We start from the raw sequence: 17,373 nt of genomic DNA, 5'->3' as shown, positions 1-17,373 counted from the left end.
ACTTCACACTTCATTGGTATTAATATTTAAATTATATTAGAGCTAATTCACCTTAAACTAGTTTATTCTCTTGATTTCAAATTTATAAAGACTTTGACTTGTGACCACATGACGCAAAAGTAAGAGATCATAAAAGCGTGACTTGATGGTAGAAGTTCTCATATCACTTCACTTAGTGAGCAGTTCTAGTGATGGTTCTATCAGGACAGTACACGTGATATTATTCATTAACGTCACGTGACATTAGGTCTTTAAATCCACACTAAATGTCTCATTTTTTTTGCCCTAAAAAAAAGGGTAAGGTTTGCACAAATCATAATTGTGCGGGGACTCTAATTAATAAGATTATTTAAAAAATATGTTGTCTTGTTATATGGCCAGAATTGTCATTCTCCTCCCTTTTAATCATGTAAAGGCTCTTATAGTCCCTTTCCTTCTATCGGTATTATTGCCCCCTTTTTCCTTTTCACATTGTGTAACTGAAAACTACGTGACAAAAAGAAAAAGGGACCACAAATTTTTCCTTTCACAGTGTGCAATTGAAAAGTGTGTATCAAAAAGCAAAAGGGACCACACCTTTTTCTTTTTCTCATTGTGTAATTGAAAAGCGAGTATCAAAAAGCAAAAAAGGACCACAAATTGGTGTTTTGTCTTTTATAATAAGCCACTTCAAAAGGCAGAGGCTATCGCAATCTATAAAGAATCTATTTTGTCTTACAGAGCTTTTGTCAACAAATTTTGAGCATTCACATCAGGAGAAACCCCACCATCACATGTGAAAAGAAATTGAGAGTTGGAAATTTGACCCACTAATATCATAGCAATAATGAAAAATACTAGTTAACACCCTACTTGTTTTATAATGTGGAATTGATAAATTTAACTACCAAACGCTCCTTGAAGCAATTTAGTTAAGAAGTGGAAGACTAAAGGTGAATCTCTCCAATGGAACAATAACATCTATATAAAGAACAATTACTATATTCAAGGAATTACAAAGCCCCTTTCGTAGGCTAGACTCTCTATAAAACCTCTACAAACACTCCGCTTGCCTTTCTACCATAGTAGTCCCAAAATCTTTGAAATCCATATGCAGTAGTCACAGAAATTGCTCATATCGTCGTGTCAAGTTACAAAAATAGATGACAATGAGAGTTAATTACTAGCCCCAGAATTTTGAAGGTCTTAGAGTAAGATTATTACTAAATAAAGATATCAAGAACATATCTGATTATTTAACAATTTGCATCATCCTTTTGTCATATTTGACCTTATAAAGAACCCCCCAAGTATGTAACATAAAATATTTTCATACAAGGCTTTAAAAATGGCAAGTGCAATCCATTGGCCTTCACTGGGTAAAGTGCAGTACCCGCTTGCTTGTTTCAAAATGATACTTATTCTTTTTCCTATCCTTCTTAACGAAATATTTCTCATACAAGGCTTTAGAAATAGCAAGTGCATCTCCTTCAGCCGACACCGGATAAAGCTCCTGGCTTGCTTGCCATTTGTTCGAAAATGAAATCCATTCTTTTCTCCATTCCTCCATCTTGAAGTTTTCTTTTTCTCTCATGCTTCTTAACAAATGATCAAAATAGGTTGAAGCTCGAGGTAGATAGTAGCCTTCAAGTAGTCCACTCCAGAATTTGTTTGCTGATTAGGGCCAGGCAAAAATGTTACGTAACAAAATGATGAAGCATTACATAAATAATATATGACAGTCTCTTCAGGGACATCCAATAAAAACCACTAAAAGTAGTAATATATGATGGAATGTAAAGATTACCATAATCATGAAGTTTGCTCTGTATGGTTCCTGTGTTATCAAACCACATTGTGACTTGCGTTCTTGCATTCCACTCATACTGAAAGAGAGCATTAGAAAGTACATCCAATCAATCCAAATCATCTTATCTACCAAGTGTTTCTAAAAAATGCTGGTATTACTAGAGATAAGACAGAACCACTTCTCTATTAGTCAAATAAAAGAAGCAAGAGAGACTGTTAGGTGCCTGAAGTTAGCAAAGATTTGTAATGCACAGTAAATCATTGAACATGAGTGGTACAATTCTTTTGGAGGAGCTTTGTGGGCAAGGGAAATATACTGTGCAGATAACTCATGCACAAAGACAAGGATGCGTTTTACTTAACCAATATTTAATCCTATTTAGATAGATCAGATATGGTAAAACAAAAATGTATAGAAGCCTAGAAGGTGCAAGTTGGTTCAACTGATAATGTCTCATGACACTGTAAAAGAGATGGGAAGAGAGAAGGCTACCTCCCCAGTATAGCACATAGGCCCGACAATCCTCACATTAAAAAAAAAAAAAAGGATAATGTATAGCTGACCTCCATACCTTGTGACTTGTGTAAGGTCTAAGGATCTTGCGGATTGTCAATATGTATGAAGTTGAAACATGTTATTATTCCCAATTAAATTCAATTATGCTCTAGCTAAGTAATATGCCAATAAAGATATCTTTTCTTACCAGCTTCAACTCATGAGGATTCTTTGCCAACTTGTTTGCACTTTTGAGCCACGTTCCAAGTAAAAAATTGTCGTCAGAAGCAAGAAGTATATCAATATCCTTTATGAGCTGAATAAATTTTTTGCTATGAAGATTTAAAGCTTTTAAATCCTTCTGTCGAAAAGCAGTCACAGCATCCAAATATACTTGGTTTGCTAGCTTTGATAGTACTTGCCGTGTTAAGTCCACCAAGTCATACCTGTCAAAATTCCTTGGATAATTAAAATGGATTCTATTCTTTGCCTAATAATTATTTTCTGATGCTCTATCTAGGTCAAGAGTTGACCTTTCAATCATCAGAGTCAACTAGAAAAATCCTGCCACAGTTCCCTTATTATGGGCGCAACCTAGCATCAACATCTTACAATCACAGTTTGTAAAAGACAACAATACAATGTTGATTCTTAGATGCACATGACATTCAACATAAACTTCTAACCATGTTAAATTCTAAGTGATTTCGAGTATGAAGGAATTTTCAGAGAAGAAAAAGATACATTGATCATAGACACAAAAACCACAAACCCAATGGTATCCATGTAATTGAATCATGATATCCATTAATGTACATATTGAAGAGGGACCTGACTTTAGCATGAAGGAAGAGAAAATTATTTCATACATAACAATGAGGCATGCTCACTCACAGCTTAATTGTAAAGACCATGTGGCATTATTCAGGACCTGAAGGTGCCCAATAGAATAGCTTAAGCTGCATAAAACCCCAATTATATATTTAGAGAGTTTTAGATTAGGCAGCTTGTGTTTGTGTGGTGGTTGCCTTCAAATTTGAGTGGTTTTTTAGAGGCTGCTTAAATTTGTGCAGATACACTTTACATAGATCCGTACCTAAGTTTGAGAAACTCTGAGCAGTTTTTGTTGGGTCACTGATACCATAAAGGTTCACATATCAGATCCAATGTGCAAAGTGCTACTTAGTGACTTAGAATTTCAGGTTTAAGTAGTATTTATGCACCGTAGCTCATTTATTCTGCTTATCTCTTCACTCTTCATAAATGGGGGAAAATGACACTATCACAAGTCGATAAAGGCAAGTTAAGATTAGTTACCATGTATTTTGTATCATAAGAATGTAGCATAATATAAAAAGAGTTGATCCAACTAAACCACATCACAAATATGGCATGTTATCAAGCTTTTATGACCAAATAAAATAAAACATGTTGATTAGGGAATGGAAGCAGAAGGATCAATTCAAAAGAATTCACTTTATGCAGGATCATTACGATCATGCCAGGGAAAGAGAAGAAGAGTATTGCAACTTATGGATATATAATCTTTTCTATTTTACCTATATGTAATGCTTCCAGCAAAATTATTTCCAGCATCAATTAGAAGTCTTAAGGCTTTGATCACCTTCTGAGTAGAATACCATAAATGTGCCTGAGGCAAAGGAGAGCTGGTATTTGATGGATCCCAATCTGGGAATTTGACTATGAAATCAGTGTTATGATCCTGCAATGAGTTAAAGGCCACGTAATAAGCATTTAGTAAGATGCTGTCCTAACTACAGGAGCCAAAAAGTTAGCAACAGTTGTCATAGCTGATGAATGTAATTTATTAAGTTGGAATGTTGAATGAATATCTATATTATAGCAAACGCTCATTTCATAAAAGTATACCTCAAAGTGATCATGTTCAAAAAGATCATAGAATCACTAAAATCTTTAGCAGAAGAAAACACAATACATTTACATAACCAAATAATACTTTAATTCTTGGTCCACACAACAACATTAGCGTCTTTTTTTTTTCTTTTTCTTTTTTTCCTTTTATGTTTATAAGACACCATGAAGATAAAAGCAATAAATCACCTACACAGAGAACTATAATAAGTCATAGAGAAATTTTCACTAAAGAATCTTTCATGACGTTAAAACTTTAGAATATTTTCATAGGAAAAGAATCAGCCTCAGATTACTCTTTATTTACAGTTCTCAAAGATACTTTTAAAATCATTTCTTCAAAGAAGTAGACAAGTTCTTTCTTGGTGCTCAATTATTTTAATAGGAATATTATTGAATATCTTCTGCAGCAACAAAAGGAGCATCATATTTCTCAGTGCATGGTGAAATTTTTTGGTATAATTACAGTGAACTCACAAGCAAACATCATAGGGAATTCTTGCAAATCCTCTATTAGAATGAAAGTCATGTTAAAGCATTTGTGAGAAGAGAAAATTACTTCAGGGATAAGGCCTTAAGAGAAGAGAAGTAACTAGCAGCAATCAACAAAGTTTGATTATTGCAAATAAAAGCTGTGAATGATCACCACATTAAGGTCACCTACTGGTATTCATCTCTTGACAAGAAATATTATATTGTTCATTCCACGAGTTCAGAGAACAACGCTAAAATTTCTTCTTTCAAGGATTCATCACTACATTTCAGTTTATATGCTCTCAAAAGAAACTAAATATGGAATGGATATCCTTGACTAGAAGTTGTAAATTTAACAACCACCCTAACTTTGGATAGAATAGAATGGCGAAAAAAATAAATGTGGCCTTGACTAATTTGTTGATAATCCATAGTCAACCCCAAAACTTTGGGACTATGGCTTGGTGGTTGTTGTTTGCAATACAAATTTGTTATGTTAAGAACCAAAATATTAAAGAACACTATATTATGTTTCCCTTTCTAGTCATCTTTTTCAAATTATTCTTAGGGATAAAAATGACGTTGAGATATCCTATCCAATAAATTTAATAATAAAAAAAACATACTTCTATGACATCCGTACAATTGTAAATTGTGTGATAAAGAATTTCCCAAGCTGCCTCAACTTGATGAATTGCTTTGCCATAGCGTCTGTGGGAATAGGACTTCAACCACTCCTACAATAGTAATAACATTAAATTACAACCATACAGCATTAAAATGTCAGCAATCGTGAACCATCAGAGAAGCATTTCTTCTTTTTTGATAAGTATAGTAGAAGCATTTTTTACACTCATCTGAATCTAGCATGCATTTTTCATGTGCACCTATTTGCGAGTAATTAAAAATTAAAATTAAAATTTTTTAAAAAATGCCAAGTAGCCGCATAATCTAGCCCAATTATGTATACAAAAATAATTGTCAAAACAGTATACGAGGTAATACACAAAAGTTAAATAAATCCTTATTCTGTAACGGTTGGTGGTAGGCTTGATAAAGATTTTTCTTCTTACTTCCTAACAACCTAAGCTTTAAGATTTATGTTTTACCAATATGGCAAGCTTCCTTAGTCCTTCTAGTCTTGTTTACCAATTTTAGTGTCTCTCTTCTTGGTGATTTCTTTTGACTGCACGTGCAAGGCCCACAAATCAGTTGAGGGGTTTTGGGTGGGCCTGCATGTGCAGGAGGGAGTAAGCATATCGTATGAATAATTTACAATGTTGGCCTACTTCCTAACAACTTAAGCTTTTGGAATTGATAATGATCCAATATTAATCCTGCTATACATTCACAATTTGACATAACCTGGAGGATAGATTACTTCGTAGTAAAAAGAGAGGAAATAACATTAGACTATTAGAGTAACATACAGAAAGAACCAATGGTGAAGCAAGGTAAGGGGGACAGAAGGTATAAAAACTTTTTTAATACATGTGTGAGTCTTAAAAAGTTTCTGCACCCTTCTATGCTAATTACTGAATAGTCCTTGCTAAAATAAGTATTGAATAGCAGTCCTGCCCAAAACAAATAATTAATAGAAGTTGAAAATCTATAATTACCAGAAGTTGAACTTTTTCACTCCGAAAGGCCATTTCAGACATCAACTCGTAAACAACTGGATTTTGCTCTATCCCTTCCATACACATACCAACACCAACCTGTTATAATAAGTTTTTAAGTCAACCTGCTCTAAAAAAGTCACAAAACTACAGCAACAAAAGAAACGAGTACCAAGGTTTATAATTTTCACAACCAGTGTTCTTTTCAGTGGAAGTAAGTGCAGATTAAGAGTTTGTTTGGAACAGCTTAATTTAGCTGAAACTGAAAACTTTTTGCTGAAAGTACCATAAATAAAGCTAAAAGATAGCTGAAATAGTACAGTAAAATCCATGAATAGTACCAAAAAGTATAATGGGACCCATAAATAGTAGCAAAAATTAACTAAATAGTAAAAAAAACTGGCTTTTTAAGCCAATGCCAAATGCACACTAAGCAAGAAGATAGCAAATGTTATGAATCAGATACTTTGCTGTATAAAATATGAACTAGCAATTGAACTGCTTTTCCAAATTTACTACAATGTTAGAAAGTCTAGATCAAAAATAAAAAAATTCCTGGAGTTTAGGCTTTCAAGTTATACATGCTAGGAACAATATTTGAATTTCACAATAGTAGAACATACCATGGTTGAATTTTTACTGACACGGGCATCAACTGGACCTGAGGAGATCGCATCCAAGATGCCATACATTTCAATATTTCCACCAAAGTTATGCAACATACACCTGGAGCATATTATGAGTATATATATTTACTATAAAATTAAATCTCCAGGGTGAGATCTCATGAAGATTAAACATCTCCTTTGAGAATTAAATAACAGCTACTATGTTAAAGAGCTACTTACCAGACATAAGGAGTACCATAAAAGTGAGATGAATTTTTCCATATTGGTTTGACATCAGCAAATAAATCAAGAACTATCATTTTCCCAAATGGAACAGAATGTAAAAGTGCCTGCAGATATCACCAAGTTGAAAGTTAATCACCATAACTGAAGTTATAGCACACACACAAAACGTGTGGCAGCAGAAAACATTAGCAACCACCCCAATGCAAAAGGAATAAAGTTATAGCACAATATCATTTTTCTCTGGGATCAGTAAGTGTAATGTAAAAATCTAAGAAGTTGAGTGACAAATATATTTCAGAAACTGAAGGAAAATAGCATCATCAGATCCCGTTTTCAAAACCACTTTATACAAATCCTGAAGGTTTTTGATAACTTCTCTTTGGGTAGCTTTTCAACCTATCCCCATAATTCTTTTAGAGGACAGCTGTTCTCCATTTATTTCACTAATACCATGCCCTCTTTACTCTGGTGCTGCCATACCAAAGCCCTGTCGTATTCCATGGAAGTGCTGTTGAACACTTCGAGTGTTCATCAGCATTATTTTTTACTGGTCTATCAGGCCATTGTTCTTAGGTTTTGTGTAATTAGAAACTAGAAACACCCTTGAAGAAGTTAAATACCATTTTTGGTATTAATCTTAATTGACAGACAGTTTTGCAGGCCATTCTTTGGCATTATCACCTCCTATATGTTCTTCTTAATCACAGTTTTATCCCTAGTGCTTCAAACGGGGAACAATAGCATACTAGAGAATAATTTTATTAACTCTGATGATTTCAATCATGGAGCACTTTTATCATAGAGATTTGAGACAAAGATTACAAATTCTCCAAAAAATGAATTTCCTAAGATTATTGGACTGCCAAGTGATTCTAAATTGGAAGCTATATCCATTCTGTCAAAGAATATAATTATGCAATGTGAGAAGCAGGGTCACAGTAGGAGTAATATGGATAGAGTTTGAACCTTCAGCATGAATGCATGAAGTCGCTGCTCTAAAGAAGCAAACAAACTGGCACTTGGCAGAATAACAGTTTTTATATCCCCCAAAGAGGATGGGTCAGTACAGTAAACAAAATGTCACAATAACCTTTTATCTGCTGATACTTCTCAACTTGCCCAAGAGAGCTTAGACTCTCGATTAGCCATCTGGAAGGCTTTGCAACTTGATTTAGGAAACAATGTAAGACTGCCGTGGAAAAAGAGATAATCTTTACATACTACCAAATAATAAATTACACAATCACACATACTTTAGAAATAAAAATGATTTTAAGTATTCTGTTTGCAGCACCCCATTTAATGAAAAAAACATCTTTATCACAACTAAGAAAAACAGAATGCTTAGAATATAGTTCATCTTATGTACATACATACCTTCATTTGAGGTGGTTTCCAATATGCAGAGTCTGAAGAGAAGAGCCAACCCTGGACATTCATAAAACTGTCAACTATAAATATCTATGATTATACAATGTCAAGGTTCACATGAACCACTTCTTGAACCACCATATATATTCACTTTAGATTTTGTAGTTGATTTTTATCAATCGGCAAAAAGAAAACCTCTGTTCAGTACAGCAACCAAGAGTGGGCATTTGAGTAGCTCATTTAACAAGATGAAACTTCGAAATGATAAGCATCAGTATTTTAACTAAAGAGGGAATAATCATTTGAGTTGATGTTCTTTTTTAATTCCAAAGATATTCTACATTTGACCTCTATTTTCATGCTTTAACTATTTAATAGAAAAAGTTCCGATAAGCATGAGAGCGACACATTGATAAAATACACTCAAATGCGCATATCCAATGCACATTCACATATTTTAGTAGGCAGTTAAAGGTGCAATAAAACTGAAAGTTATATAGAAGTACTTAGTGCATCTAGTAAAGGGGTATTATTTTACAAACCCAGTTATCTCTTTAAACATTTTATCACATTACACAATAAGCAAACCAGGCAGAATGCATGATAGGAAAACAATGTCACCATCACAATCACTAATCATTCTGAACTTGCTACATCATTTGAACAATGAGGTTCTTAAGGTTTGAATATCAATTGAGTAATTGACTAAACATGACAAGTAAATCACATAACATTCTCCAACAAAATTTCCGATAAGCCTTTTTGGGGGGAGGGTGGGTTGGTAACTTCAGGAGCTTACCTGCATTAACCACACTGCATCCTTGTCACCTTTGGACATTGCTTTGTAGACAGAAGCTCCAAGCAACGATATATATGTTGGATCATTTGTAGGTGGGGAATTTTCATTGAATGTATCACTAAATAGAAGACATGGTAACAGGGGATTCAGTGACCCACATTAGCAAGTATGCTATAAACACACCAAAGAAGAAAAGGGCATAGAACAATCTAATAATTGCTAGTAAGATTATTCCCCCAATTGCTTGGGAAAAAATTGCCTTATTTCAACTGTTAAATAAAGCACAAAGAAGAAATAGGATGCACAACGGCCGCATAGAAGAACACAATAATGATCTGGATAGGAGGTCCACAACGAAACAGGTCTAAATATGAACTATAACTATGAAGCCAAAGCTGTGAAATGAAAATATCAAAGTGAAATTACATTTTTTTCAAGTCCCATTAAAGCCACAGACATTTGGTAACTAAGATTAATTTGTTGGCCTAACAAAACCATTTCAACAGTAAAAGGCCACCAAAAAAAAAAAAAAAAAAAAAAAAAGAAAAGCTTCACTAAGAACTGCTTTATGAATCTTACTTAGATCACTGACTACATCATCTTTCAAACCTTAGGTTCCAGAGAACAAAATGTTACTATTCTAACTGACAAACTCTAAGAATGCAAGTTTCAAAGAACCCAATGATTAATCACTCTTAAACCCAACTTTTACATGTCAACACTTAAAATTTGAAACCTTCAAGAAAAAGCATTGCCACTGGACTCACGCTATCCAACAAGACACAAGATTGTTCATGTATATAATCACAAAAATAAGAAAGGCTCCTAATTCCTCAGTTTTTCATGATCCACGCTGTGAGCATCAAACAACAATGATGTCATATTGAAAGAGGATTTTTAGTCATTTCATTCACCCTCTATAAAACTGGTTATATTAATTACAAATAAAAACTTCTGGAATGTCAGAATTTGATAACACAAATGCCCAAGCTTCAGTTTGACATAATGATCATGAGAACAACTTGTGTACATGTACCATGTACCACAGGTTTGTCATTTATAGGAGCAGAATGCTGCATAGAAAATCTCTGGCTTGATCAAACTTACTTATCAAATTATCTTTTTATATCTCTACCAATCCTAAAAAATTGGTCTCATCTGTTTCATGTTCATAGATTTGCACTTCTGAAAAAGTTTCAGTAAAAAGTGATAGTGCTAAAGATACATCAGATAAAAAATAAAAAAGGGCTAAGTTATTGCTTCTATACCTAAAGTTTTCACAAATTTTGTTTTTGTCCTAAACTAAACAATATATTTGCCAAAACAATATATATACATACATACACAAACACACACACACACACACACATACACACATAGATTTGGTCACATCTGTTTCATGTTCATAGATTTGCACTTCTGAAAAAGTTTCTGTAACAAGTGAGAGTGCTAAAGATACATCAGATAAAAAATAAAAAAGGGCTAAGTTATTGCTTCTATACCAAAAGTTTTCACAAATTTTGTTTTTGTCCTAAACTAAACAATATATTTGCCAAAACAATATATATACATACACACACAAACACACACACACACACACACACACACACACACACACACATATATATATTAGCCAAAATAAACTACTGATAAAACTACTTCCAAAAATACCACCGCCGGGGTGGGGGGGTGGTGGTGGGGGAACAAAACAGAAAATCAACTTAATACAAAGAAAAGTTAGGTAACTTGGAGAAACCGTGTTCAATTATATATCCAAAAATGTTAAGAAACATTCTACTAAGAATCTGAATGAGAGAAATTACCAGTTGTAAATGTCTGTCACATCCCCGTATTCTGTAATCAATGCATACAAACATGACTAACAAAATCAGTCACTAAATTAGAAAGGAAAAAAAAAATTACGACTTTAGTCCATTCAAGTCATCTTTTAAGAGTAACTCTTCATATACAACTGAACCATTAAAATTATATCATTGATGAAGCTAAAAGCATCTGTACTCAAAGGAGAGATCCTTTAGTAACTAAAACAATTTTTTTTAAACCATCATTATATTCATTTACAGAAAGGTTGATACACGTTCATAGTATCAATCAGTGTGAAACTGTAGCCCACTTCCAAGTTTCTACAGATAATCATTATACCAATGAAACTCAGTCCAATCCCAAGGTCTCCATGAAAGACTATGCAAACCCATTCATGTGCTACTTGGCAGCAAAAAAGTGAATCAACTGATGGTCCACTAAGTCACCAAGAAGACTAGAAATTGAACTGAATTTGAAACTCATAGACTATGAATACATTCTCTCCAAAAAAAGAAAATTGGCCAAGGTAAGACTGCCTTCCATGACCTCTAGTGGGAGCTTTGTGCACAAGGTACAACCTTTTTTTTAAAAAGCGAATAAATTCTGATTAAAATCATCTTCTATCAAATGATTCGAGTTTTATGTCTAAAATCATTTTTCCATTGCAGTCGTGAAGGACTAAAATGAAGTGATTATAGGACACACGCATATATATGGAAAACTTTGTTAATGCTACAGTGCGAAGAATAGTGCTATTCCAAGTAAACGATCTACAGAAAAAAGGAGCACCTTTAACTTGTCGCCTAATGAAAGCCTCCCCAATCTCAACAAATAAAGGATCAGAGGGATCCAGAAGGTAAGTACAGCTCCAACGACACTTAGCATCAACAGAGTTCCTAATGACAAAAGATGGAAAACCTCAACATATTGAATAGTATGACATTTTCACACAACAGACTCCAAATCAGATGGAAGATATTCAGGAACCCCATATATGATTTGTCTAATTCATGTTGTCTAATATAAAATACTTCAGACAATTGGAATTCATAGACCACAAGTCATACAACGCATATCAAGGAACAAGAAATATGAATTACCAGTTTCCAAGTTTAGTTATGTTTGCTGAAGGAGATATCTTCTTCAAGGCTGCTGGAATGTTCCCAGAGAATGATGGCAGCACTGAAACAAAGAGACATTACTTTTGATTAGCCACGTCATCACATTGGGAATAATAATTTGTCAATTCAAAAAAACCTTTTCATCTAACAAGAACTAAAAAACATCTCCCAAAAAATTTTAGTCAGGCAAAGTTGCTGTGGAATTCAGTTATGGTAACAATACCAGGCGTCATTCCTAGCTCTAGCATCCGAGATAATATCCGTTTCTGTAGAGCTAATTGCTGATCTAACCAATTTTGAGTTAAGGGTCCACCCCACCTATGATAGAATAAATATTAGATTTTGTAAACTCAAGGAAGATGATAAAGACAACAAGCAGCATAACATCCAGCCTGTCCAGCAAAAGATGTTAAAATGCATTTCACGAATCTCATGTACATGCATAATCTCAAAACATGTGACTTCGTAAGTTATATGCGTAAAAATTTACACCTCTAAAACCAATCACAAAAAAATAGGAGCAATAATGGTCTCTCTTATTTGGTTGAGAGCTGAGAGTATAACAATTAATCATCCTTCTTTAAGGGACATCAAATAAACACTGCATGTTTCCAATACAGAATCTGATGCTTTGTACCTTTGTTGGACAAGAATTGCAACCATCACTCAACTAGGCAACTACACCAAGCTACATGTTATTAGGCTCCACTCATCACACAGTGGGGACACCCTTACCCGAGTCACATGTAGTGCCATCTCAATATGGCAAACTTATGAACAAGTCACGTGATATATGATTTACTGTCAGTCACCAGCTGGCAGTCTTATTGTCAAACTTCAAATGACAACATCATCATTGATACTCATATACAGCATCCAACTAAGTAGAATTCAAATTTTCAAATTTGTGATACTATCCCAAGATTCATGACAGATCTATATACTTCTCATCCACAGAATATATCATCCATAAGTGAAAATAACATTGTGTAAAATTTGAAACAGGTACAATTAATTTCAACTTGGCCCAAATGTATCACTTAATAATAAATTGGACTGCTGAACTAATCATAAACCCATGTCACAGCTACACAGCCACCTGTATAAGAGGACCATAAGCATGGGTGGAAGACCAATCAGAAGAATTGTATGCAAGGTTTTAAGTGAGATATGGTTATGATATAAGCAGAACCCCAACAACAATTCTCCACATTTTTTTTTAAACCATTTATCAACATCTTTCAGAGGTTATTCACAGATGATTAAAAATGCACACCCATATATGTCAGTATGTCTATATGTATGTGTTAAAACTAACGATTAATTAAATATCCTAATTAATCTCCCATAAGCATGATTCTAGAGGATGGTATCCAAATGATTGACATAAATGTTTAAAATGTAATACAGGATTGTTGACCCAACATCATCCTCTCGTCCACAGTTCAAGTACTTGCTAAGGAAACACCACTAGACAAACAATAGATATCATGCAAACCCACCCATGTAAATTTCCCATGCGAGCCCAAGCAAGGAAAGCAGGTCCACCAAAGAAATCATTCAAATCATCCTTGCTAATATTAAAATCCTACAATAAAAAATACAAGTCACATGGCAAAAATCAGAAGTAGAAGTCAAACTTAACATATATGGAAGTAACAAATACCAGTCAATATAACAACTCATGATATTAAAAAATTGAAAAATAGAAGTAATTAATTCATCTTTTACAAATAGAGACACTGCCTCTTTTATCTCAAAAGCTGAAAGAGAAGACAAGACCAGATCTACAAGGCTTCAGTACTTATATAAAAAAGAAAGCACACTGGTTGTATTCATAATATAAAATTCTTAACAGAATATAGAATTAGTTCTTACTTCGTTGGCATCCTCAAAGCTGATACACATCACATGTTCTTCAATGTGTGTCTATATATATATATATATATATATAATAAAGTGATTCTCCACATCATATAAGCAGAGGAGCATATTCGTTAAAGTTATTTAGTGATAATTTCATGGAGCCTTCTGGGTTGAATTTCAAATTTCTGTGACATGCTTTAGGCTTGAATGTCATATTCATATTTCCATAACAAAGATCATTTTTTTGGATAAATAAACTTTTTTTGGCAGCCAATTTGACACTTAGACCCTTGAAGTTATTTTTATTTATTTATTTATTTTAAGGTTATTATGGGTGAAAATTTAATTTGAAAAAAATGTATCTTGACTCAATATCCAATGACACAAAAATGGACGTAGGGGTTATTTGTTATATAAATCAAAACCTCAACTGTGGAGTGTTGTTTATGAAAATAGGGGAGCGTTTCTGACATTTCCCCAAACCTCGAGGAAGTTTGGTGTAATTTACCCAAATAACTTAAACTCTTAACAGTCAAGCTATAGAATATATATGAATTCTATGTACAAGTTGCTACACAGTGGGAGGCTTATAAAGTGGCACACAACAAATGGGTGAATACCATTGACACCTATAATGATGCATTTAATCATTCACCATGAAAACTTTCTGCCAAATGGCTTCTTGGCCAACAAATGCTAAAGGCAGGTTCACCCCATGAAGAGCCATCCAATCTATCTCTTTCTCCCATCTTTCCCAGTCCCACCAAACATAGGAATCTGCAAAGAAAAAATGTGAAATTACCTAAGGAATTCTCTACAATAAACTCTGGTTTTTGGATTGGTAAATTACATGCACACCCATTGGCTTTTTTTAACCCATGACCTCACTCTTCACCATTCTTGTGTGAGGAGGTATTGACATTTGAGTCAGAGCTCACCAGCAAATTTACTACAACAAAGATTAGCTGAAGTAACAAAATAGTACACTATCATTCTCTAAAGTAGTCCACTTCATATCATTCTCTAAAGTGTATAATAGGTGAATTCTTGAATTCCTAATTAATATATAATCTATTTTACAGTTCCTGTCCTCTCAATCACTTAAATCTGAAGAATAGCACATTTAGTTCCAAAATTTTGGTAGAACTGAAAAGGTAAGCAAAGATTCAATACTCACAACTAGATGTAACAACATTCTGGTAATAATTCCATGGGACTGGCCGCTGAATCATCATCCCATCGTCTTTTACAAGAGGCAGTGATCCTGGCTCGGGGATGGAAGCTATCTGAACACCACCAGTCTTGTCCCATGAAACATGAGCACCACACCAATACTTTAAGTACCAATAGAGGCCAGATGCAATTTCTACAGCTGTGGTTCCTTTAATCCTGAAAGAGAAATGCTCACAGAATGTATATATTGCTTTCTCTCATTTGGGGGAGAAGGGGGTAGTGTAAGATATGACTGAAAGAAAAACCAGCAGGAATCTTTCATAGCCAGATACCTACCTATCCTTTAGAAGGGGTTAAAAAATAACTCTTTCAATGGTGACATCTTCCGATGCACAAAACAATAAATTTAAAGGTTTAAAACTTTAAGTTCAAATCAGTTCATCCAATGAGCCCAAGAGGAGGGGGAATGGGAGGGATTAATTATATCAGCCATAACATTCTTGAAGATGAAAATTGCTAGAAATGGACAAATAAAGATCCTTAAATGACAAAACAAATAAATATTATAAAGGGATAAAATCTTCAGCAAGAATTATATCCAACGTACACAATCTCAGGCCCATTCTTGCTTGAGGAATTGTAATTACTTATCAAAAAGCAACTTTGTCCACCACAAACATCCTGATATTTGAAATTGAAACTGTCAGTATAATTATTATGATGATACTTTGCCAAGAATAATTTATAGAAATTAAGCCATGCATTCATAAAGCAGTCTAATAGAGAAATGTAAAAGAGTTGAAGTCTTGAAGATAAAATCCTCAAAAGAGGCTAAATGGACTAATGAGCAATTGGTTGAACTTCTTCTTCTTCTTCTTTCTTTAAAGTCAAGGGAAAAACATAAAACAAAATCCCCCTTACTATTCTCGTAGCACTAGGATGCAAGGAAAATTTTTGAAAAATAAAAATAAAAAATAGGTACAGAAGTAGACTATTTTAACTAAAAATGAACCATCCAAAGTTAAATAACTTAAATTTCTATTCTATTCCTGGATTTTCTAATTCTAAGCATTAATGCATGCAAATAAAAAACACAGAAAATTGAGGACACCCAGATCAAATAAGCAACAATCAAAACTTACATGAGAGTATTAAGCAAAGCTTCATCTTTTAGAACCAAAAGCAGTATATAAGAACACAGTACAGCATACAAGAATACAAAAATTGAAGAACACCCAGATGAAACAAAGCAATAATAAAGCATTCAAAGTATGAACAAAACGCCAAAAATGGGACATTACACGAGGGACAATCTTGAATTGGAAACTGAGTACATAGCACTCAGGAAGCAATCTCTTGAGAACAGCTTTGGCTGCAGCTTCTTGAACAGAAGGAGATGCCCTCTTTGAGTCCAAGTGTTTGAGCAAAGACTGTATTGGTTTTGGCTGTGATAAAGTTAAAGCTGTTGGTAGTAGCAATGTGAGTGTGAGTGTGAGAATCAAAAGTGGAAAGAGGGAGTTGGAATTAGACATGGGTTTGGTTTGGTTTGATTGTGTTCTTCAGAGGATTGAGTTTTGTGGTCAACGAAACTCAGTTCTGTAATAACTCCATTTTGAACGGTAGAACCAAACGAAGAAGTAGTTTTGTTTATTTTGTACTCTTTTTTTCTTTTCTTTTTTCGCCTTTGGTTTTTTACAACGTGGTGGAGGCTGAGAACGAACGAAATGGGAAATTAGGCATAATTTCCCAACTATCTAGTTAGTAGGTCCGTTTTCGAAAGAAATTAAGTTACTAACATCTCGATTTTGGGGGTGTAAATCGAGTCTCACAGAGTCGGTTTTGATGGTCGATGACATCTGATGTGGCGTTATTGCTAGTTGGCATCCATCTAGAAATCGAGTCTTAGAGACTCGATTTCCATTTTGGTGTGACGTGCCCTTGACGTGGACCCACGTGGAAGCCACCTAGAAACCGAGTCTATGACACTCGATTTCTAATATGAATTTTTTGAATTTAACGCTCTCTCCAATCTCACTCACCCACTCACTCTCCCTCATCAATCAAACCCCTCTCTCAGTCTCAGCCTCACCGACCC

At 34.2% G+C, this 17,373-nt stretch overlaps 1 protein-coding gene across 1 annotated transcript; it reads right to left on the bottom strand.

Moving 5' to 3' along the window:
- Positions 1-927: 927 nt before the first annotated feature.
- On the bottom strand, positions 928-16,955 carry LOC126723858 (alpha-N-acetylglucosaminidase). Its single transcript, XM_050427775.1, has 19 exons — positions 16,580-16,955; positions 15,886-15,959; positions 15,283-15,494; positions 14,761-14,882; positions 13,742-13,827; positions 12,463-12,557; positions 12,219-12,300; positions 11,908-12,014; positions 11,118-11,148; positions 9,295-9,412; positions 8,502-8,552; positions 7,119-7,228; positions 6,894-6,996; positions 6,271-6,369; positions 5,278-5,388; positions 3,844-4,007; positions 2,493-2,730; positions 1,787-1,865; positions 928-1,653 (listed from the first exon to the last, which is right to left on the bottom strand). Exons 1-19 carry the CDS (start codon positions 16,808-16,810, stop codon positions 1,352-1,354), a joined length of 2,415 nt encoding a protein of 804 aa, XP_050283732.1. The 5' UTR covers positions 16,811-16,955; the 3' UTR covers positions 928-1,351.
- Between the last annotated feature and the right edge of the window lie 418 nt (positions 16,956-17,373).

The sequence above is a fragment of the Quercus robur genome, chromosome 4 (assembly GCF_932294415.1).
Source record: "Quercus robur chromosome 4, dhQueRobu3.1, whole genome shotgun sequence".
In the NCBI taxonomy this organism is placed as follows: Eukaryota; Viridiplantae; Streptophyta; class Magnoliopsida; order Fagales; family Fagaceae; genus Quercus; species Quercus robur.
This window is presented reverse-complemented; position numbering and strand designations above follow the sequence as displayed.